Consider the following 22,135-nt stretch of genomic DNA (forward strand, 5'->3'; position numbering starts at 1 on the left):
GTGTGCCATAAGATAATGCTAGAATTTCAAGCACATGGTGCTGATTTGAAATATGTAAACTAAACCTGCCAATCTACCCTATGTTGCTGTCACATTATTTTTCCTCAGTAGGCTTATGGGAATAACTTCTGGAAAATGACCTTTCTTATGTCTTGTGCTGACTATTAGAGCTCATGTGTGGAACTCGTTCTCATATTTGCACAGCTCTGAGAACCTGAGCTGGACATGACATCTACAGCAAATTGTCCTGACAGATTTTCTGCCTTTTCTCAGACTTGAGTGTTCAGAAGCAGAACTAGAAATGAATTGTAGAGCTGCTCACTATTAGTCAAAATAGCTGCCCTTATTTCAATTTCTGCAGAAATCTGTGCCTGTCAGAACAGAAGGAAACAAACCTCATTATGAAACAAAACATAAATTGGCATTCAGTGTCACACAGTTCTTGAGTTGCTTTCCTGTAACTACGGCAGAACTGCTGGGTGGCAGTGGAGCTTGTGATGATTCTGATGCTGAGCGCTCAGCAGCCAGTGTGGGTAAATGAGACACAAACCCTCACTGGCTCCGTGGCCTCAGGTGATCGCACTGTGCCTACCTTGCACTGGGTACTTCTCATCACAAGATGGTGCCCTGGAGTTTGTTGAACTTCCCAACATTCAGCGAAGGGGAAAAGTAAGCTGGCTGACATCAAGGATGTTCAGTATAAAGACTGGACCTGTCCACGGTTCATAGCAATGGATGGAATCCAGAGCTGAGTAAAACCAAGTAGTTATGAAGGCTATATGGAAGTGTAGGCTGGAGGCAAAAAAAAAAAGGGTGATCGAATACATGGTTTGTGTCTTTACAGCACGTCTGTGCTAGGCACAGTAGCCCCTGAAGGACTGTTCAGAGTCCTCTGTTTTGCGGTGTTCTCCATGGGTAACAGTGCTTCTTATCATAAATGTTGCTTGCGGACCTGCTGCTGTTACTATGCTTTACCTGCTGATGTTACCATCTGGTTGTGCAGATCCTGCACGTTCAATTATTGAGTGTTGGGAGGCACTTAGCATGCTACATGAATAGTAAAAGAAGGTAAGGAAAAATTTTTTCAGGGAAAACATAGGCACTAAATTGTGGCCAAGGCAGACACAGTGCTGGGACTCATGGAATACAATGTGGTTGGAGTGTTTGGGGGCCCTTGATAGGAGCCCATGGGGAACAGGTGAATGGCAATGGGATGCCAGGAGCAGAATGTTACCTAATGATGTCATTCTGCTAGTGTGCCTGGTTGAGAAAACCAGAACTAATTTGGTTGCGCTATAATCAAGTAAAATCATTCATGTTAGGCTTATCAATGAGTAGCTTCAATATCCTAGTGGTGTTTCCTGACTGTGTTGCCCTCTTTTAGGTACTTAACAGCCTGTTTTTAGATAGCGTTCCCCTGGGTCAAGTGCAGCCATGACTGTGGTGTGACTGGACTAGAGATGAAGCAGAAGGCTGGTCAGACCTGTGGTCTTTTAGTCTTACAGCTATATTTGTCATAGGCCTTTGTATTAGCAATATACAGTTATTAAAATGGCTTGTTATAAGTAGCAGCGATTTGGAGTTACTAGGTAATGGTCACTTAAACTTATTTAGAAAATCGTCTTTAAAAATAAAGTGGGAAAGCTAGAGGAATGAGTTTAAAGCCATAACTGTCCCAGAAGACAGTTATGCTGTGGATTGCTGGTGAAGAGTAGGCATGGCACAGTGGTACAGCTGAGTTTGAGCTGCCTGGTTGTTTGATTTTTTTTTCCCCTTGAAGGTGACGTTTAAAGCAAAATACCTGACCTACACAGGCTTTTTCATCTTGAACATCCCATTTTTAGAAGCTTTTTTCTTCCCCTTTTAAAAGGGGAAAGAAGTATCACCTTCAGACTCAAGCCAAGTGCATAGCTGCAGCTCCGTGCTCTGTCACTGTCTTTTTATTTCAGTTGGGAGCATACTTTCTAGGTTCTGCATTACATTTGTAGATTAAATGTTGTGCACATTTAAGGAAATCAGCCTTGTAAACTCAACTAGAACTGTTTGAGCTGGAAAGCTGCTCAACTACCACTGCTTTGTTTACAGGCGGTGTGAGAACTGGAAGAGAGGGAGCATGTTGTGGTAAACATGGTTATTGTTGTTTGAAACTCTTAAGTTCTCGGTCGCTGAATCTCTTGAGTCTTATAACCCACTTGTGTGTGTCATGTCATCTGTTTGAGGGAGGAAGCACTGGAAGCACCACTGCAGGTTTTGTTGGTTTTGTACCTCTGAGTGTGGTGAGGGATGTGAAACTCGGTACAGTCTGATTGCGAATGGTTAGCTGTTCCCCTGAAGCACTGTCTTGTGTCATAATTGGCAGCAGGATTAAGGAGAATACATTGTGCTGTGTAGCTCGCAGGCAGCTTTCCCTGCACGCTGTGCAGTGGGCAAATGATGATTAATGCTTTCATGCTTGCCCCCATGTCAGTAAAAAAACATTTGCTGTATTTAGTGTCTTCCTGCTTCTGTACCACAAAAATGCTGTGAGCAAAGAGCCTGGTCCTGCGTGGTGCGGAACACCTTCTGCTTAGCTTAGCTCAGCAGACGCTGGAGGTGATGGCTCTGTGGAGACCCATGCTAAAACACCTCCGCAGCTCTCCAGTGAGGAGGAGGGGGATAGCGTGGGGGTAAACATGCCCGAGGCAATATGTGGGCATCTCAAACCTTTAGATAAAGCTCAGCAATATAGATGTCGAGACCTCAGTGGATAGCACTGGAGAGCTGAAAAACATTGAGAAATAAAATAGGCCAGTTATGTCCCAGTGTGCCACTTCCAGCCCATCAGGATGGATGTAGCAGTTACGTGTTGAAGATACATTCCTTATCCTGTACTTTGGACTTTTTTCTGACCCTGGTGGGGAACTTCAGTGCTAAACGGCTGATGTGTTTCAGAATATTAGATATTAACTAGTGTCCGTGCCACCTTCTCACGCGACAGAGTTGCTGCATCTGTTTGCTTGACCTCTTCTTTCTAGTACAGGAATACTTTTAAGCAGAGTGCTGTGGAGATTATAGGGCCATACTCGGTTTTTCCTGGAGTGGCTTTTTGAAGTTAGATCTACATATATGCTTCATTCTTGGGGAGAATAGAGAACTTCCATTTACTGTTAGGTAATGGCAGAGATTGCATCTTAAATGCACTAGAGTTCGCACAGCACGCAAAGCATTGTTGAAATATTCTTAGCTGTACTTCACCGTGCTCACTCAAGGTGCATTATGGTTTGCCCTTGTGTGCTGTATTTTCTGGACTTGAGCTCCCTATGCCCTTGGCTGCGGTGCTCTTATTCCGATTGCATACCTAGTCTAAAAAAGGTGGTTTTTTTCATCAAAAAGCCATTGCCTGACAGTGTGCAAGGCTATACTGGATGGTCTGATTTTCTTTTTCCCTATCTCATAGACTGTCTCAGCATTAAAATTAGCACAGGGGGGCAATCTGAAAAAGAGACTGATTATCTGAATTGTGTGGTGTGATATGTTTTGATTGCTGCAGATCAGGCTATTGCAGGTACAAGCTGTTACAAATGGAGGTAGAGAGGGGAAACTGAAGGAAGCAAGGTATAGATGTTATAAACCTTTCTTGGAGGATGGCTTTTATCTTTTTAATTACTTTATGAAAGAGGTGGAACACAAGTATGGATTAATTTGTAAGAACTTGGTATAAACTGTCTATTTTTTTTTTACCTTCTCTGTAGTTTACTTTTCCTTGAAGAATGGTTATCATACTCAAAACATAAATTTACTCAACCTTCACTGCATGCTGTGGTTGCTGCTGTGTTATCACAGCTTTACAGGTTGGGACTGCAAGTGATTTAAGTTGTACGTGATAGCTGCTGGCCCAGCCTCTCTGCTTGCAAGTGTCGCTGTTGGTGTCTGGACTGCCTGGTGAAGGTGAATCAAAGTATAAAAGTGTCCAGCATAGCAGAACTCAACTGTTACTGCTTGGAGCACATTCAGCCTGTGAAAAAGGAATTCACAGGCTGCTGATGCCAAGCAGCAATGATTCTGGACTTTCTCCGGAACAGTGTGTGCTGTAACTTTGAGCTGTTTGAAAAAAAAAACCCAAAACTGCCTGAATTTTGTAGACGTGCATTAATACTGACTTTAGTATCTGGTAGTGGAGAGAAGTATTCCTGAAACTGAGGCAGCTACAGAAGAGCAACTAGTTGTGATAAATAAGCAAGCCAGCTCGTAGAGGTGGTTCTTTAGTCTTTCTGCTTGGTGATGATTGTCTTTATTTCTTTTTTCTTCCCCCCTCACCCTTCTTTCCTATGCCCAGCCATTCTAACTCTCTGGAAGTACCAACCTATGATACGTTGGTATTGATTATCACAGTGAGTGGGTGAGATCTTGAGCTGTGCTTCATCAGCTGGGAGAGGTGGCATTGTGACACTTCGGTTGGCAGCCAGATATTTGGCTTCGCTATCCTTTCCTCCTATGCACTGCCTGAATCCAACAGGAGTCACTCCCCAGCTTAGTTGTTGACTGCAAAGCCTTGATGGACTGGCAGTTTGAATCACAGCTGTTGAGTTGGTGTTCCTTTAACTACAAAGCCTGGTAATTCTCATGGCCTGTCATTGCACCAGTTGGTGGCAGTTTTGAAGATGAATGCATTGAGTTCGAAATAGATCCTTCTGTGTGCAAACCGGTATGCGGTAAATCACAAGATCTTCATGGTCCCACTTAATGTAGCTCTCCTTTAAATAGTACAATATTGCTTCCCTGCTTCATGATTTAATGAGTTTGTCCTACATATTTATGCACTTTAATCTTTCTCCAACTGTGTTTTGAAAAGCTTTTAATGTTAGGTTATGTGGTAGAGCACTAGACCCATGAAAATCCATAAGTTTTTGCTATTTAAATGTGGAAACCTAGCTTTTGTGAGGAATAAAAATGAGGGAGAAGTAGCTAAACCAATGTCTCAAGGCTAGATTTAGCTGGGGATTTAGTCAGATTGTTTTTCTGACAGTTCCAGGTTTGGCCATCTGTTGCCTAGGGAAGTGCTCTGTGCTTAACTGCCGATATTGTACAGATGCAAATGTAGAGCTTGGGCACTGCTTTCTGGAGTCCAGAACTGTATATTGCAAAGTAGATGCTATTCTATATTTAGCGGTTCATACTGCAGTCCAGAAGGGAGATTCCTGGTGCTCCTGTGCTGTCTTGTGCCCCCATGAGCACAGTCTTGCCCAAAGCCAATGCAGTCTGGTATCTGGATGAGTGGTGTGCAGTGCACCTTAAGCTGTGTGGAAGTAAACCTGGTATTCCTCCACAAATAAGGTTTGTTTTTTCCCTCTTGAGCTCTGGCTCTGCTTTCTCTTACTGTCATTCCCTGTGCTCTGTCAAAAGCTAAACATACCATTTGGAAACACGTAGAAGCCACTAGCCAGCTCTAAATCAAGCTCTTAGCTTAGTTTTATCTACCTGTCAGTCAGTTTATGCCTTGTGTTAGTCAGGTACCGTTGTTATAGTACATCTGCTGGAGGAGGGTTTGTATCTGTCTCGAGGTGCCTGTAGCTTTCAGTGGTTTTGCAGGAACACTAAAGGTAAGTTTTGAGAAGTTACTCTTGATCCCTGGATTGTGCAAAGTAGGTCTATGACAGAATGTTGTCTTTTCACTGTAGCTTATGTAGTGGGAACTGTAACAGTTTGACATCTTTCTGTAAGAAAAGCTTTTTGTCACAGAAAGTGAAGCATTTTTGGTAGCTGTCAGCCTTCCTTTTCCTGGTGTGTAATAGTGTATTTTGCACTGTTATGAACCTGGAAGAGTTTACATCTGTAAATACATGCAGCCTTTTATAAATGTGCTTCTTGCAGTGGGCAGTTTGTTGGAGGGGGTGCAGGTGACCTTAGGCATTATGTGTTGCACTTCCACATCTGATTAAAAAAAATCATGAGGGCTTGAGGGAAGTACCAGTATGTATGTGACAGTGCTTTCTAACCGGCAGCTTGTGTTCATTGACTCTAAACTGCATCTCTGTAGGCTGTCAACATATCTTGGACTCTTTGCCTCTCTTGTTGTCACAAAACCACCAGGAGTCTGTATTTGTAATTCTGCTGTGCTTCTCAAACCTGGCTCTCAAACCAGAGCTGACAGCTGTTCCATCAGCTGCTGACCTCTGCTTGTTCACATGAATATCTGCTCTGTTCCTCAAGAGCCGATGTAATCGGTCCTGTAAACGCAGGTTAGCCCGGGGCCTTAGCTCACATCATTTGTGCCTGAAACGTGCGTTTGCTATGAGCTGACTTGCCATTTCACTTGTAAGTTATGACTGAGCCATAAATGACAGAGGATGCTATGTAGACGTTAAAATATTTCTGCTACTGTTCAACGAGATACAGTGGTTCCTAGAGCTGCAAGCGCTTCAAAGTCTCTTAGGTCAGCTGAGGACACAAAGCAGGTCAGGAAGTGTTCTAGAAAGGACCTGGATTTTCTAGGAGGTGTTGTCAAGTGCTGTGTAGCCCTTCTGGCAGGACTGGGGTGATGGCATGTAGTTGGCTAGCTACAGATAAGCATTAGAGAGAGGTTTTATATTGTAGAGTGCATGCATGTAAAATTTAGTGTAAAAGTGATCTAAGAGTTACCTTTTTAAGAGGGAGTTCACTCCAGCCTAGGAGCTGCCCAGTACCTAGAGAAGCCAGATTGGCGCTCCTTGGAGCCCAGTGGGTTGTGGGGCATACCTTCTATTCTGGGGTTACTCAAGTCCTACTTTTGAGCACTTACCTACCTTATAGACAAGTATTAAAAGAAACTTTGTCTCATTTTAATTAATTTTTTGATGGACTTTTGTGTTCTCTTGATAGCTGCCATTAACCTAGCAAAGCTGAAGCTTTTCAGACATTACTATGTTATGGTAAGTAAAACATCAGTACACATACATACAGAACATTTAGAAGCTGTTCAAGCCTTTTGATGGATTGCTTGTTGGAAGTCACTATATCCAGTGGATGTGGTGGAGATGTTCCCAGTTCTGTTGCAGTGCTGTCCTTTGGTACTTAAAATCCTCACAGCAACTTCCCTTCACTCCCTTCTGTCTATCTTTAATTTGGTTCCATCTATTTGTAATGCTTACTAATTTCCTCTGGAGACAGCTTGAGCTGCCAGTTGAATTGATGGGCTTGAATAACGTACTGTAAACTTGCTAAAAAATAAACTTGGGACCAAATGGTGCCTTGAGATGCATACGTGCAGTTTCTGGTTAAGTCCATGGGAGCCGTGAGCTTACCTCCCAAGAGAGCACAGGCTTCTTAATGATTTCCAATGGCCTCATTTCAGACTCTTAGGAGTGATAAGATAAATTACAGTCTTCTAGTTCTACAAAATCTTAATGCTTAAAGCATTTTTCAGCTGTAAGTTAAATAATTTTAGTTGTTTGTATGTTCAACAAGCAGCAGAGCCCTCAGACTATATCTTCCATGCTTATCAACGAGCATAGTAAGACTAATCTGACATGATGAGTTGTATGGCAATTGTTTGAGCTATTCTTCTGTAAAAGGTTCTATAAGGATGCTATTCTTCTCATTCATGCTTTCTCCTTTTCCTTCCCAGATCGTGTGTTACATTTACTTCACGAGGATCATAGCAATTTTCATAAAGATTGCTGTTCCATTCCAGTGGAAGTGGCTGTACCAGGTATTTGCCAGCAAAGCAAAATGCATCCACTCCTTGATTTGTTGGGTTTTTATTTATTTATTTGTTTGTGATATTCTTTAAATATGAGTGTACCAGAGAAAGATCCATAAATTGTTCCTTGTGTTGTAGGGACTCTCCACCCTCACCCTTGTGTTCCTCATGTAGTAGAACATCTCAAAGCCCAATGCTTTACCCCATCTTCTCCTGGCTTTTATCACTGATGTGCCTAAAGTGGCAGGAATATATTTTTAGTTCTGTGTTTGTCCAGCAAGGCTGCTGGATTATACATGAGATGTCTGAAAGTAATTGCATTATTGATTTTTGTCTTTCAATTTAAAAATGTCTGAAGGAAATTAATCAAGAACATACAAAGGAGAAAAACTAGTTGGATTTGCCCTGTGTAATTGAGGCCCCCGGGAGCTGGTGGAATAGGCTTTCGTTCTTCATCTACAAGCTGTATTTGCCAAGTGACTTTTAAATACTTGATTTCTTAACATATAATCCAAGTAACTGTGCAGGGAGTCATTGGAATACATTAACTGTTGAAAATATTGAACAACTTGGGGATGATTATTTTTTTCCCCATTTAGAAGGCAAGCCTTGCTGTAGTTATTTCAAGTCACTGGAGTGATGGCTAGAACTGTAACTGTATTTAAAGTGATGGGGAAAGTTGTAAAAACAAAGGTTGACAGACTTTAGCCTGGGATTAATGATACCAGGATATGGATTACTTTATTTCTGCTGTGGCACTGGCTTCTTGGCCATTAAATCTTGAACTTTATGAACGAGGAGAAACGTTTTATGACCATGAAGGATTACAGGACTGGACTTCAACATTGTCTTTTTACTTGCAGCTGCTGGATGAGATGGCCACACTTGTGTTTTTCGTCCTCACTGGGTACAAGTTCCGTCCAGCATCAGACAACCCCTACCTACAGCTTTCTCAAGACGATGAGGATGACTTAGAGATGGAAGCTGTGTAAAACCCCTCTTCTTTATTTGTTGATTTTTTTTTTACCTCTTCACTTGATTTGAGAAGATGAATGTTGAAAAACGAGTGTTTAAGAACAGTTTACTTTAATCTCTCTAAATCCTTCTTTGAAAAAGATTAAGATCTGCCCACACATTTAAGGATCAGGTGTCTATTTGATGTGTATTAAACTACCAAAGAGATACGTGATATGCATAGGAGCCTCTGAGCTGGGTTTTGCAGTAGTGTGGAATAATCTGGTAAAGCTTTTCGTGAGGCGAAGAGATGCCCATGAAAATACCAGTTTAAAAAGCTTCTATTTAATCTGTTACTGAACACCAGTGAGCCTTGCAGATTGTCACTAATGCTTCATATTTAAAAAAGCAAACAATCAACTAAACCACTGACAGCAGTGAACTACCAATCCACAGAATATGGTGTAAGGTCACTTCTACCCTGAAGTTCAGCCTGTAGCTTTGCAGAAATTTATATTCAGTAACACTGAGCTGTGGAGGTGGATTTTTATTGACACTCTACCCTGTTCTATTCCTTGCGGCTAAACCACGAGGCACCACAAACACAGCAGGACCCAAGATAGTCTGAAAAGTTCATGTGAGGCTCAACCTAAGTCCCTGTCATTTTCTTTGCAGTGGTTTTCTGGGGATTTAAAATGAGTGGCATTTCTGAATCTGTAATAGAAACTGCCCTCAGAAATTCAGCATGCCAGGAGTGTTGAATACAGCTATAATTGCCACAGAATCTGTTGCCTTAATAGGAGCTGAGCTAACCTAATCTTTTCAGTAGTTACACACTTCATGCATAATTGCAGTTCATGTACGGGCTCAGAAGCCTGTTCTGAAGAGTTGATTTCCAGTTTGGCAAATCTCTCTTACTTCATTTTGGATGAAACAAATCAATGCTCCAGTTTTTATTGTGGGGGAAAAGAAAGTCAGAATGTGTTTGTCCTCCTAGTTAGCTCAGAAAGAAATGGATCTTATTGGGGAGTTTCCTCAAGGAGGTATGAGGTAGAATCCAGCCCAAAATCTTGTAGAATCTTAGAATGGTTTGGGTTGGAAGGGACTATAAGGTCATCTAGTTCCAACCCGCTTGCCATGACACCTCTCACTGGATCAGGTTGTCCAAGCCCCATCCAACCTGGCCTTGAACACCTGCAGGGATGGGGCAGCCACAACTTCCATGGGCAACCTGGGCCAGTGCTTCCCCACTCTCATCGTGAAGTAATTCTTCCTTGTGTCTAGTCTAAATCTGACCCTCTCCAGTTTATCCCCAATGCCCCCAGTCCTATCACCACAAGCCTTTGTAAACAGTCCCTCCCCAGGTTTCTTGTAGCCCCTTCAGGTACTGGAAGGTCACTCTAAGGTCTCCTTGGAGCCTTCTCTTCTCCAGGCTGAACAAGCCCAGCTCTCTCAGCCTGTCCTCGTATGGGAGGTGTTCCAGCCCTCTGATCATCTTTTTAGCCTCTTCTGCACCCGTTCCAACAGTTCCATATTCTTCTTATGTTGAGGATTCCAGAGCTGGGGACACAACTCCAGATGAGGAGTCAGGCAAGGAGTTTTATTTTTCACCAATCTCTCTAGTAACAAATGTTTCCAATTTGTAGTTATTTTTGCTTTGGATCCATAACATCTGTCCTTGTTGGAAGTAGAATCCAACTGGTGGGCAGTGACCCTAAAAGCACTATCACTTAAAAGCACTTAAATGGCTTATGTAAGAAGTTGATTTCAGTCTGAGACTTGGAAAGTAAGCATCCACATTAGGAAGACACTGTCTGAACTCGAAGATGTGGCAGGATTTGTGATCGTATAGAAATGAGCGCTTTTTTTTTTTTCCTTCTTACAAGATTGCCTGTTAGAGTGGATTTCAGCTTTGCGTGACATGCTTAATGAAATTGTACTTGGGTTTTCTTTTTTAGGACTAATAATATGGCACCTTTCACATGTAGCAATTTCAGTAAATTGGAGAAGCTGCTAAATTTAACACAATCTGCCAAGAATAAGCTGGAGGAAGTTTAATGACCTAATGAAATTATTTACATCTTGCTGTAGTGAAACCATTACCAGAAACTCAGGAATTGGAATTCCTTGTGAGATTTTTCCCAGTAAGGCATTTTGCTCTTTGCCATGGGAGTTTCCATTGTTGTGCTTTGTGGGTTTGTTCCTCTTAGCCTGGCTTGAATTTTTCTGATCTGATTCACTAGAAGTTTTACTCCATTTGGGCACTTGGCAGGGTATAATCTGCAAGAGTCCTGTTCTTCCATCCTCAGCTGCCTAAGGGAGATTCAGTGTGCACGCATTTGAAAAGTGTGGTGTTTGCACATTCTGTGACAGGTGAAGTGCTGCAATCAAAGTGCATTCAACTTCTCATTGACTTGGTCTTGCTGGTCCTATTTTTGCTTTTATAAATGTTAAAGGTTGTTTCTGTGGAGGAAAAAAAATATTAAGGCTTGTTGGAGCAAGTGACTAAGTGCCTGACAGCATCCTGACTAACCATTGCATGAGTGTGCTTTATCTTTGATGTGATAAATACCCTTCCCTTCAGAGGCCATTGCAGAAGTTAAAAGCCTGCAAACTTCAAACTTCTTGGTGTTCTGCTGTGCTGTACTGCTATGTTTTATGGTGGTATTCCTCTCCCAGAGGGGTTTTTGTTAAAATCAGGCTCTTGAAAGCATTTGCTGCAGAATCATTCTCTTCCTTTAGACTCAACGCTTGTATGAAGCAATGGAGGGGAAAGCCACGAGATCACCAAGCCTGCTTTCCAGGCTTGCATGCCTTCCAGTTAAAAAAACTCACCAAAATATTTTAAGTGCAGCCTTCTAGTTCATGCCTCTTCTCATGCAGTGCAAACTATACAAAACTCAGTCTGGCAGTAAATATAAATATCACTAAGGACAGTGTGGCAGTCTGCAGAGTTTCAAGACAAACTCAAAGACGATGTGTCTGTGACAGAAGCAATGTAAGGCACAAATCCTCCCTCTGTAAATCCTTGTGACTCTTAAAAATCAAATATAAATCAAGAACAGCAAAGGTAACTTGTAGTAAGTCTTTTCAATGAGCATGCCTCTCTCTTTCGGAGAAAGCATCCACAAATGCTGTAGGACTTTATCTTCACTTATACCCGACTCAATAGAAGTTGTCCTGGTGGACGAGAGGTGGGTGTGACTAACCCTCAACTAACGACTAGTCTGTTCTTTTTCAAGAAGGGCTGATAGCCATTTGTCACCAACAAGGTGGCTTTCTGTGTGTTCTGTGCTGGGTGGCCTCTTGAGCCTGTTCTGTCAGGATGTGGGCTCGTCTCTGACAGTTTGTTAGATTCCAGTACTCTGTTTGAAAAGGTGCAGCTACACTTGGCAGAACGAGTTGTCATGCAACCAGTCCTAATGTTGTTTCTGGGGCACAAACAAATATAAACAGTTCAGTAGATAAGGTTAAGTGAGGAAGGGGAAGGGAAGCAGCTTGGGGTTGTCTTTAACCCCGACAGTACGTGATTCCATTAGCTTGGTCTGTTTGCCTTAAATGTCCCCAAGTTCTTTGCTACAAATCTTGGGTATGATGTTCATAGGTATGTGTGAGGCTGAAGTAGTTCCACTGGAGGAGGAATTGCAGGAAAAGCTATTAATGGTTTTGTTCTCAGTTCAGAAAATCCATCTCACTCAGTGCGTGGAGACTGATGTTGTTTGTTCTTTATGCCCTAAACAGCCTCAACACAGTGAACTGTTGTGGCAACACTGATCTATCTTTGCTTACGCCTTTGGATCTGGAGTTTCTCACTGTGTCATGAGGCAACCTGTTCTGTGCTGAGACTTGAAGTCCTGCTTGGTTGCTTTTCTCTGCTTTCTCTCAGGCTGTGCTTCATGGCAGACTGATTCATGACACTCTTCATTAGAAGTGATTTTCTTTATCTAACACATTTCCCATGCTGAGATCAGTTTTTTGCTCAGTGAGTGATTGGTTTTCACTCCAGTTTGCAATAGCTTAGGAAGGGTGGCTGCTGCCAGTATTAGTGTTTCTTGTTGGACTATAAAACAAAAAAAAAAAACAAGAGAAAAGACAGCTGAGATCCACCACCATGGAGGCCTGAAAATGCTTTTGAATGCTTGGCATTCCTTGATATCTTGGCCACAACAGCAGGACAACTTGCTTGAGGAGTCCAGCCCAAAATCTCTCCCAGTTCTTTGTTGTTGCAAGACGAGAACAATAAGTGGCCTTTTGGGTAATGAATGACATGACTTGACCTGGCTGTAATAATCAGTAGGTAGCTGATCATTTTTTCCCTTCATGGTAGCAGTCTTTTGTCTCTTAGCCATGATCTCCAATCTTTTTTTGTCATTGTCTTGGTGTGTAATGGGTTTGTAATTGTATTAAAGTACAGTGCTAAAATCTCGACTGTGTGCCAGGTGGGCTCTACCAGCCGTGAGTCGTGTTAGGACCACTTTGGGGTTGTGCACATGTGAAACTCCTGTTTGCATATCCCAGTGTGTCTGCTGTTGCACTGCTATGTTAGTGGCTCACTTTTGGTTTGTGATCCATTGTAGTTCTCAGCTTCTCCCTGAAGAACTGATACAGACCCCGTTGGTCTGGAATTAAGAAGTTGATTATTTCTGAAGAGTAAACTTTGTAGCTGTCTTGCTGTGTTGTCCCATATTTCTCAGATGATTGCTTCGATTTGCCAGAATCCTTCTGTGTGTAGTCTTGTTCTCAGATATGTAACTCTTAGTGCTGCAGATTTAATAAGCAAGTTCTCTATTCCATTACCCAGGCAATTACTGAAAATACGGAGTAGAAGTGAAACCAGGACAGACCTCTCTGGAACTGAGCTCAATGTTCTTTCATTTTTGACAGGAAACCATTAAGTCCATCTCAATATATGCTTTTCCAATTAGTTATGCATCTACTTTGGTGACTTTGTCTAGTTCATGTTTCCCTGGAGTTTTCCTATGTGACTGTGGGGAAAAACCTTTGTCAACAGGGAGAACTTAAGAGATCTACAGCTTCTCTGTGCTGATAAGCTTCATGTGGTCTCTTCCAGGCAAATGTTTATTAATTCCATCTTCCTTGTTTAAGCGACCTGCTTACTTTTCTTCCTCCCCTCCCTTTTTTTTTTCAATTCCAATAGGCAATAAAGTTACTATTTGATGTGTTCTCTTCTGACCCTTTCCCTGTTGCCTTAAACATGAGCTCATGTAGCTAAAGTGTCTGAACCACTGACAATCCCAGCACTGCCACGACTGGAGTCGCTGAACATGCCAGTTTGAGTAAATTACTTCTACAGTACATGAGCAGAAGCTGATATCTAACGTGGAACAAAGGGTATTATCAAAGAGTGTGAGATCATTAGAAGAGTGAACATTACTTCTCCTCTTGGGTGGTACTGTGGCAATGTTGTTAGCTGGTCTGATCAAATGAAGTATTCTTGCGTAGTAAACAGCAAGGGGAAAGCACGTGCAGACTAGCAGCAACATCTTTGAACAGGACAGTTCTAGCTGTGCTTCCAGGCATCCCTTGTGAATGCTTTGAGCTATTGGCACTCTTACTTTCAGCATCCAAAATTACCTGTGCAGCACACTTGTAGGGAGGAAGTACCTGTGTGGAATGAGAATCTTATTGTGCAAATGAATAAAGCGAATGTCTTGTGCATGCGAATAGCCTGTTTTGTATAGCAACACAAAAAGCTACTGAGCTGAAAAGCTTGTTGGGAGAGCCAAGGTAGTTCTGAGAGGAGTGATGCTGTTCTGGCTGGATGAACAGTTCAGTCTGCCTAATGTTTGAATGGTATGAAGTTGTAGATGTAGTTGCAGTGGTCAGATTTCCATGCAAAATTCGGAATTGGATGCCATAAGAAGGGTGGCCTCTCTCTCCTGTTTTGTGCTGCTCATTGAATAATTTTGCTATTAACAGGAGTTTGTGTGCATTAAGCTAATAAGGTTCATTTGTGGCACTGTCCCCCATGTGTGCATTCAAATAATACGTTGAACCTATTAAAAGCAGTGCAAATGCTGAAGAAACTATGTAATGCACAGAATTAAGGGTGCTCAGTTGTATACCAAAATGACTTTTAAGCAAGCTGCTCAAACTGTAGCAAATGATCACCTATTTTAATTATCCCTACTATCTTCTTTCACATATCAGCAAATATGATTTGCTCGTTTAGTTTAATGATAGATGAGGGGGGGCTTGATGTTCTCAAGTACAGTAGCCTTGCTTCCACCCCCTATCAGTATTGTCCAAGATGATACCTGGCCCTCAAAATGATAGTGATAGGAAAGGCCAAACCTCAAGAGGGTTGAGTCTTGCTTGTGAGGAGCTTGAAGTGTTATTTATTACGCACAGGAACACAATTCTGGGCTATTGGTCAAATGGGTGTCTCGGTTCAGGTTGGAGTCTCTGATGTTTCTCCCTTCTCTTCCAGGGTGACGACTTCTGGAGTGATGGAAGGCATGAAGAAGGTCAAGAAAGTGGTGAATGGTTCGGCAGAGCTACGGGGCGAGTGGGAAAGCACGGCATGACGGACTGGGCTGAGGCAGCACTTTCAGAGAAACTTTTTTAATTTATTAATATTACTCTCAGTGGAAAGGGAGCAACTGGCACTTCCCAACACTGAAACTGTGGCGTGGGGTGTGTCTAAGGGGAGCAAAGCAGTGCAGAAATACAACTCTTCCTCTCATCATAAGAAAATGGGATCTCTTGGTACCTGCAAAGAGTGTGAAGCTTTCCTAGGGATTTGGGGTAGCTTATTCTTTTTTCCCCGCTTTCTGGATCGATTTGGTATTCCGAATTGTTTGCAGTTGCATTCTTCAGAATGTGGAATACTAATATGGAAAGAGACCTGTAGTGTGTATCTAAAGTATATATTTTATATAATGCTTATATATATCTCTGTACACACTTCCTATGTAACATGTATGCTGGGAATTATGAAGTATTGGAAGGTGGGAAAAGAAGATAAGAGATGTAAGTATTTATACTGTTTTTCTTTTTTTTATAAACCCTTCTTTTGGCTTGGACAAAACATTGCAAAACAAAGGAATAGAAACAACTGCAATTATTTGAGAGAGTAAATGGGGTATTGGATCAGATGAGTTCTGCCGCTACTCGCATCAGCAGGAAGGCTGATAAGCATCTTCTTGTCTTTATCCATGCAGGTATCCACTTGAATATGTCAGGGTTTCAAATGTATTGCTATCCAGGGAGTGAGTAACTGTTCTTCCCTAAAAGCACCGGCCTGTAGTGCAATCAGCACTAAGGTAAATTTTCCACTGTTGATGGAGTTGCTCTTGATTCACACCCACCTGACAAGAAATACACAAGAGGTGTAAGACTGATGCTTGCTTTTTTAGAGGTCTGCCATGCTATCTTAAAACATTTAATTTCAAGCTGTGACCCAGAGCACTTTGATCTGCTCTATAAGATATTTTCAAGGTATTTTAAAAAGATGCTTCTTTCTGGCACAGTACAAACAGTACCAAAATCTCCAGTGGAAGTCTGTCTAGCAAGTGTAATGCAGCATATGTCTCTAGTTCACCATTATCCTGATTTCCTTAGCCTCCCTGGGTGATTACTTGTACCTTTCTGGCTGTGTAGGATTAATGATATTGCTGTTTGAGGTGAGCTGAACTTGTCAGCATAGTATTGCCACCAAAGCCAGGCACCTGCAGTTTCCAGTCCTAAATGTTTTCTGTCAGGGAAGGAAAAGATTATGACCAGAACCTCAGTGCAGAGGAGTACAGAGGTCTCTACTATTACCTGCAGACTTGCAGTGGAGTCTTTTACAGACGTGTTACAAATGCCACACGTGTTTTATCTGTAGTGCCCTGGTATTGTTGGTAAGGCAAGCTGGTGTCCGTAGCTATAGTAGGAAGGCATAACAGATAATTGTTAATCTTGAGGGAGATGGAAGTGGCTCACTGATGTAATGAGGGTGAGCTTTAAGAAAAATAAATCAAATTTAACTCTCTGACCCACTGAAGCCTTAATGTTCATGTAGAGACATTGACATATAGTGCTGTTGAGCAAAATGCTTCTGTCAGAGTGGCAGGGATAGCCATCGGCACAGAGCTGTGGATGTACCGCAGCTTTTACAAACTCACTTAGGAATTGCTTTTTTGACTGAAGAGACTAACCAGTTGGGCCCCAGAGATGTAGAGGACTGTTAGCAACTAGGGTTTTTATTCTTTAAGTTTAGAAGGGGGACTTTCTTTGGAACCTTGAACCACTTCTTTCTTAGCCTTGAACAGAGTTTGTAGAGCTCTTAAATGAGCAGTCCATACCAAGATTTGCTGTTTGATGAGCAACGTTGTTTTCTCCAGTTGCTACTTCTCTTCCCAGGTGTTGGTTCCTGCTTTGATACCTGGAACTGTTTTTTTCTTCAGGTAAAGCATGAGAATAGCCCTCTTCTATGTCTTCCTCCCCAATTTATAATGTTTAGTGATCACAACAGTGATAGTTTAACTTCTGATGTCGTTGTCTTGCAATGATACAGTTTTAGTTCAGGGAGCCTGCACCACTAGCAAGGCTGTTGCGTGACCTTTTAGACCTCCTATGTGAAGAAATGTTCTACCTATTAAGTAGCTGAAGTCTGAGAAATTGGACTATAAGCAGACATCGGCAGTCCTAGCTCTTTTATACACTTAAGAACAATATGTGAAAAACTCATTCTCTCTTGTTCTACACAGTTCTGTGTGGAAATGTCACTGTCTGCATCCCATGGGCCACTCAAACAGGCTGCAAACTTTGTTTGGAGTAGTTATCCTGGAGACTTGAAGCCTGTAAGGGATGAGGATTTGCTGTCAGGAACACAAGTGCAGCATCGCTGGTAAACTGGGCACTGTGCTGGCGTAGAACCTGTTCATGCATTTTGCAAAGGAGATGGGAAATTCTGATGGATGCGGCGTTTCACCTAAATGCGTGAGAGACTGTTCTGGGATCCCAGCCTGTGCTAAGCTTGGTTCATACAGCTACCAACTTCATACCTCAGCATCGGTGGAGTTGCTGATTTGGCAAGTGCTTTTACCTTAGTCTTGGATTTCTTTTCTTCATATGTACTTTTTTTCTAAAATTGTGTATGGTGTAGGTTTATCTGCCAAGTCCCTGGCTCAGTAGTCAAAGTCCAAAAAAAGGATGATTTTTTAATATTTTTTTTTTCTCTTGGGATGAAAAGCCATGGCAGTACTCTATATTTCGGAAGAGAGTTTTTCCAAGTTCAGACCTGAGCTCAGCAGTCTTCTATACGGAAGACTTGAGCTGGCACTTAATGCAGGATGCTAACCAGCAATACAGCAGTAGCGAGTCAGACCTTAGCGTTAGTAAAGAAAATGAATGTGGATGTACCAGTCAAACGCAGAGTGACAGAAGGTTATTACTGCAGCCATTTCCAAAGTAAATTTCCACTTTCTCTGGATTTCCTTGGAGCGGGTAAAAAAAATATTGTTTTATAAGTTTGTATGATGGATTGGAGGGTGGCTGGGGTGTTGAAGGATGGAGAGAGTGGCTGCAGTTGTGCTTCTCATGCAGCAGTGTGCTGCACCGCAGAGCATCAAAGGGAGGGCTGCTCCCTCCCCTTCCTCCCAGGGCAAACCTGCATCTGCATGACTGGCTAGTGCCTGACATTGTATTGCTAGGAAAAAGCAGCAGCTTCGAGCTTACCAGGCAGGATAATCACAATACTTGCCTTTCAAATGCTGAAGGCTGTATATCTGGTAGGAAGCTCCTTCCTTCACAGGGAGGGAAAATAGAAGAGGTACTTAACGGCTTTTACAGATAGTTTGGGGATGCAGCCTTACTTTCCTGTCTCTGCCTTTTACTGAAGTGATCACAGATCAACCTGCAAGCAGACAGCAGTGTCCTGATGGAATCCTGGAAACGCAGGCCTGGTGTGATTCCCAGCAAATGCTTTTGAATGCATTCATGTATGTTGCTGCAGTGGAGTGCTCGGCACCCTCTGCAGACAAGAATGAAATAAGTTCAGTTTTCAGTTGTAATGCAGGTTATGCCTCAATAAATCCCTATTGATGATGACATGCAAATGCCACGGATGCACTCCTCCTTCCTGCTGTAACTGTTCAGCAAGCTGTCTTCCATAGGAAACCTTGTCGTGCAACTGCCAGAATCTTGCTTTCTCCAGGCCTAAAAATGTTTTCCTTGATGCTTCATCAAGACACGTACTAAAAGATAGCAAGACATAATGGGGTCATCTGGAACGTTGCTGCTGCTCGCTCGGATTGTAGCAGTTCGAGTTGAAGAAGCCACATGCTGTCCTATTAAGATGCTGTTTCATGTTGTCATCTCGCTCAGCATGTCGTGATCAGTGCAATGCATTGTTCGGTTTCTCTCCAGCTGAGTGCCCTGTTCCTGGATTTCCATGCTGGCATACCCTGCGAGCATGTTGTAAAAATTTGCTGCATTGCAGTATTTTGTCTTGGAGCTAGGAATGTGGACGGTGTATTTCTCTAAGCTGAGTGGACTCTTTGAGCATGAATGTGCATCCAGCATGTACCCTCAAGCACTGTAACACTCCTTCTAGCTGTGAAAAGGCATGTTCTGATCACTCCAGTGTGTGCATTCATGAAACTCCAGTGGGAGATTTTTAGGATGTTAGATCTCCTTCATAGTGTGCTCTCCTTAGAGAAAAGAAATGCAGCCTGACTAGTGACAATCAAATTGACAAAAAAGGGAGGGGTTTTTGTTGTCTCTTTGAAAGTTGCCTGGCTGCATTTGAAACAAATGTTGGGAGTTTACATGTTCTGTTGAGCTCTGAAAAGAATGAAGTGGTTTAGCTCTTAAAAAAACAATTGAGTAGTAGCGTGGGTATAGAAGGGAAGGAAATTCTTCCTCCTTCACTCTGCCTGGTTTGTCTCCCTCAGTCTGACCTGTCATGATAGCTAACGAACTGCTGTTACTTTAAAGCAAATGTTTTATTGATTTTGTGTCTTGACCTCAGCTTCAATCATAAAATGTTTCCCCATCTTTCACCTTTGTAACAAGAGCAGGAGCTCTGGGCTGCAGCAGCAGCTGGAAGGTGCAGTGATGTTTGAAACATGGTGGGACTGACGTGCAAGGTCATAGGTTTCAGACAGTGTAACTTCAGTAACCTCAATGTTTCCTGAAAACTGAGGCAGGTGCTGCCCAGAGGCCCTTGACCAATGTTTCTTTGTGTTCCCTAGGGTTGATTTGCTGGAAAACATTGTTCTAAATTGGATTAATCTGGCTTTCTTTATAGCTGCTGGATATGGTGCTGTATTGGGCTTATTAATCACCTTTACTTAGCAATATTGGGAAGCTGTGTGTTTTCCCCTGTTGTAGTTCCTTCCTTGGCTGTAGCAATGATCCTGTAAGAACTCCGTGTTGCGAACTTGTAGGTGCCAGAACAGGTTTTAAGAAGAACATTGAGATACTTCTTTGTGAAGTAACAACACCAGAGGTACGTGGCTGGGCAGAGTCACTCCTTGTAGGACGACTGGCTCAAGAACCCATTTTTGTTCTGACTGCAGTGATCATTTAGAAAGGACAGTTCTTAATAAATATTTCCCTGTGGGATTTCACTTGGCGTTCTGCTCTCTGTATAAAAAAAGTGGAGCCCGACCTCCACATTATCCGAAGCACTTCATCTTGTAGCTAGGGTACCGGGGCGTTGGGTTGGTACCTGTTCTGTCAAAACAGAGTATGGGTCAAAATAGCTTCCCTTTCACTTTAGTAACTATTAATAATTAATTCTAGATCCTCCTATGTCATTAAGCAGCTTTAGGACACCTTGTATAGTGTAGCTTTAAATTCATTTAGTAAATGATCTCCAAAAGAAGTCAAAAAGACTTCCCTGTGTACAGCAAGGTCCAGTTCCAGGGGTTTTGGTGACCTGTAAATATCCTGTTCCTCAGTTCATGTTCAGATGTACAAATGGATTTTTTTCAGTATTTTTTTAAGCTTTAATAAAAGAACAACCAGTATTTGAAGAGAAGCAAGGTAGATACAAATCAAGATGGTATGTGTAACTTGGTTTCCCTGCTGTGATGCGAATGTGTAAAATAAAAATTGACCAGAAAGAAGTTTAATGCATCTCATTTTCTGCTTCTGAACTGCTAGCAACCAAGCTGACCCATTGCTTCTGAAGTCTGCGTTTCCCCATCCCTGCCTTCCATTTGCATTCATTAACATCTGCATCATGGATATAGGGTCAAAGCATAAAAAAACTTGTGCAGGAAAAACTAGGGGAAAAGCTTTGCTGTCAGTGGGATTCACCGAGGTGCCTTTCCTGGAGCTGAAAGTTCTCCAGGTCCTACAGCTGTGCTTGTGTGCACTTCAATCCTCTTTTAGTTTTGTAAGCTGAACTTCTGGAGTGCTTTATAGACTCTCTCAGGTGAATGGAAGCATTTCCTCATAGTCCTTTTTTCCAGTGCCTAGTAGTCTCGGGCAGGAGGGCAGGCGTAGGCAGAGCTTGTTGCTAGTGGTCTTATTCCACAGGGCTTGGTGTCAGCTTGCCATGCAGGGGAAGACAAGGAGCCTGGTGCTTTGAACCTTGATGACCAGATACAAATTAAGGGTTGAAACTTGCATCTTAAGCAATATCCTCGGTGGATCAGGCCATGTTATCTCAAAAGGGCAAGTCCTTGACTTGTTTGTTTTAGACTGGGCTGAAGTTGATCTGTGGCTTTTGTAGTTCTTTTCCTGAGATGTTGGGATCTAACCATGCTTCCAGTTGGCAGGGATGAGAAGGGCAAAATATTTCTGTGAAGTGTTTTTCCTGATAATCCCCCACATCTCAAGGATGTGTCCTTCATCACAAAATGTAGTTCTTCAAGATGTTCCTTCCACTTCAGCCTGTAGTTCTCATCCTACCACTGAGGGGTAATGCCAAAAATAGCCTCTGTTCTCTACCCTGCAGATCCCGAGTTCTGCGTTGCCTGAAGCCTTTGGGTGGGTGTTGTTTTACCAGGGAACTAAACTATAAAAAGGACATGGGTCTGGGGCTTATGAACACCCTGTGGTAGAATAAAACAACCTTCATGTGATGAAGGTGCTGATGGATGAAGGCTACTGGGGGGGCCTGTATCTGTTTCATACAGGTAGTTCTCAGATGTTCAGTTCCTCCAAATTGAACATACTCTGCTTTTTCTGTCTGTTGCATATTTGGCCTTAAAACCTCTCCCTTTAGAGTGACAGCAGCCAAACTCATCCCTGCTCAAAGCACGCAGCGCTCCAGTGGAGCTGGCTGCACTGGGCCAAGAAAAAAAAGGCAAAATGTGAGGGATGGAGTGTGTGAAGTGGCATAAATTGTAGGAAAACTTATTTGAGATTGAGACTAAATATAGGTTGTGTGGGAAAAAGATCTTGATTTCTGACTGTCTTCTCAAAGGAGAGGCAAAAAGCGAAAAACCCTGTTTGGCACAGAGCCCCTACTATAGAAGGTCTATTGCAAGCAGAGATTGTCTGGTTGACTTAGGTAGGGGAGATAATAAACAAAATCAGTGCCCTAATGTGGCTTTCTTCAAT

The 22,135-nt window shown here is 42.4% G+C and overlaps 1 protein-coding gene across 2 annotated transcripts in view; it reads left to right on the top strand.

The window, feature by feature from the left end:
* The window catches only part of GPR107 (G protein-coupled receptor 107), a 39,441-nt gene extending 18,750 nt beyond the window's left edge, over nt 1–20,691 (top strand). The window contains exons 15-18 of one of the 2 annotated variants that reach the window (XM_069873582.1): nt 6,838–6,887; nt 7,583–7,666; nt 8,521–8,645; nt 15,063–20,691. In XM_069873582.1, the coding sequence (XP_069729683.1) occupies nt 6,838–6,887; nt 7,583–7,666; nt 8,521–8,645; nt 15,063–15,159 (356 nt within the window). In that variant the 3' untranslated portion in view covers nt 15,160–20,691. Of the gene's footprint in view, nt 1–6,837; nt 6,888–7,582; nt 7,667–8,520; nt 8,650–15,062 lie in introns of those variants that run through there. The other variant, XM_069873583.1, reaches the window with a different exon arrangement.
* Nucleotides 20,692–22,135: the final 1,444 nt, after the last annotated feature.

Source organism: Phaenicophaeus curvirostris, chromosome 20, assembly GCF_032191515.1.
Source record: "Phaenicophaeus curvirostris isolate KB17595 chromosome 20, BPBGC_Pcur_1.0, whole genome shotgun sequence".
NCBI classification, from domain to species: Eukaryota; Metazoa; Chordata; class Aves; order Cuculiformes; family Cuculidae; genus Phaenicophaeus; species Phaenicophaeus curvirostris.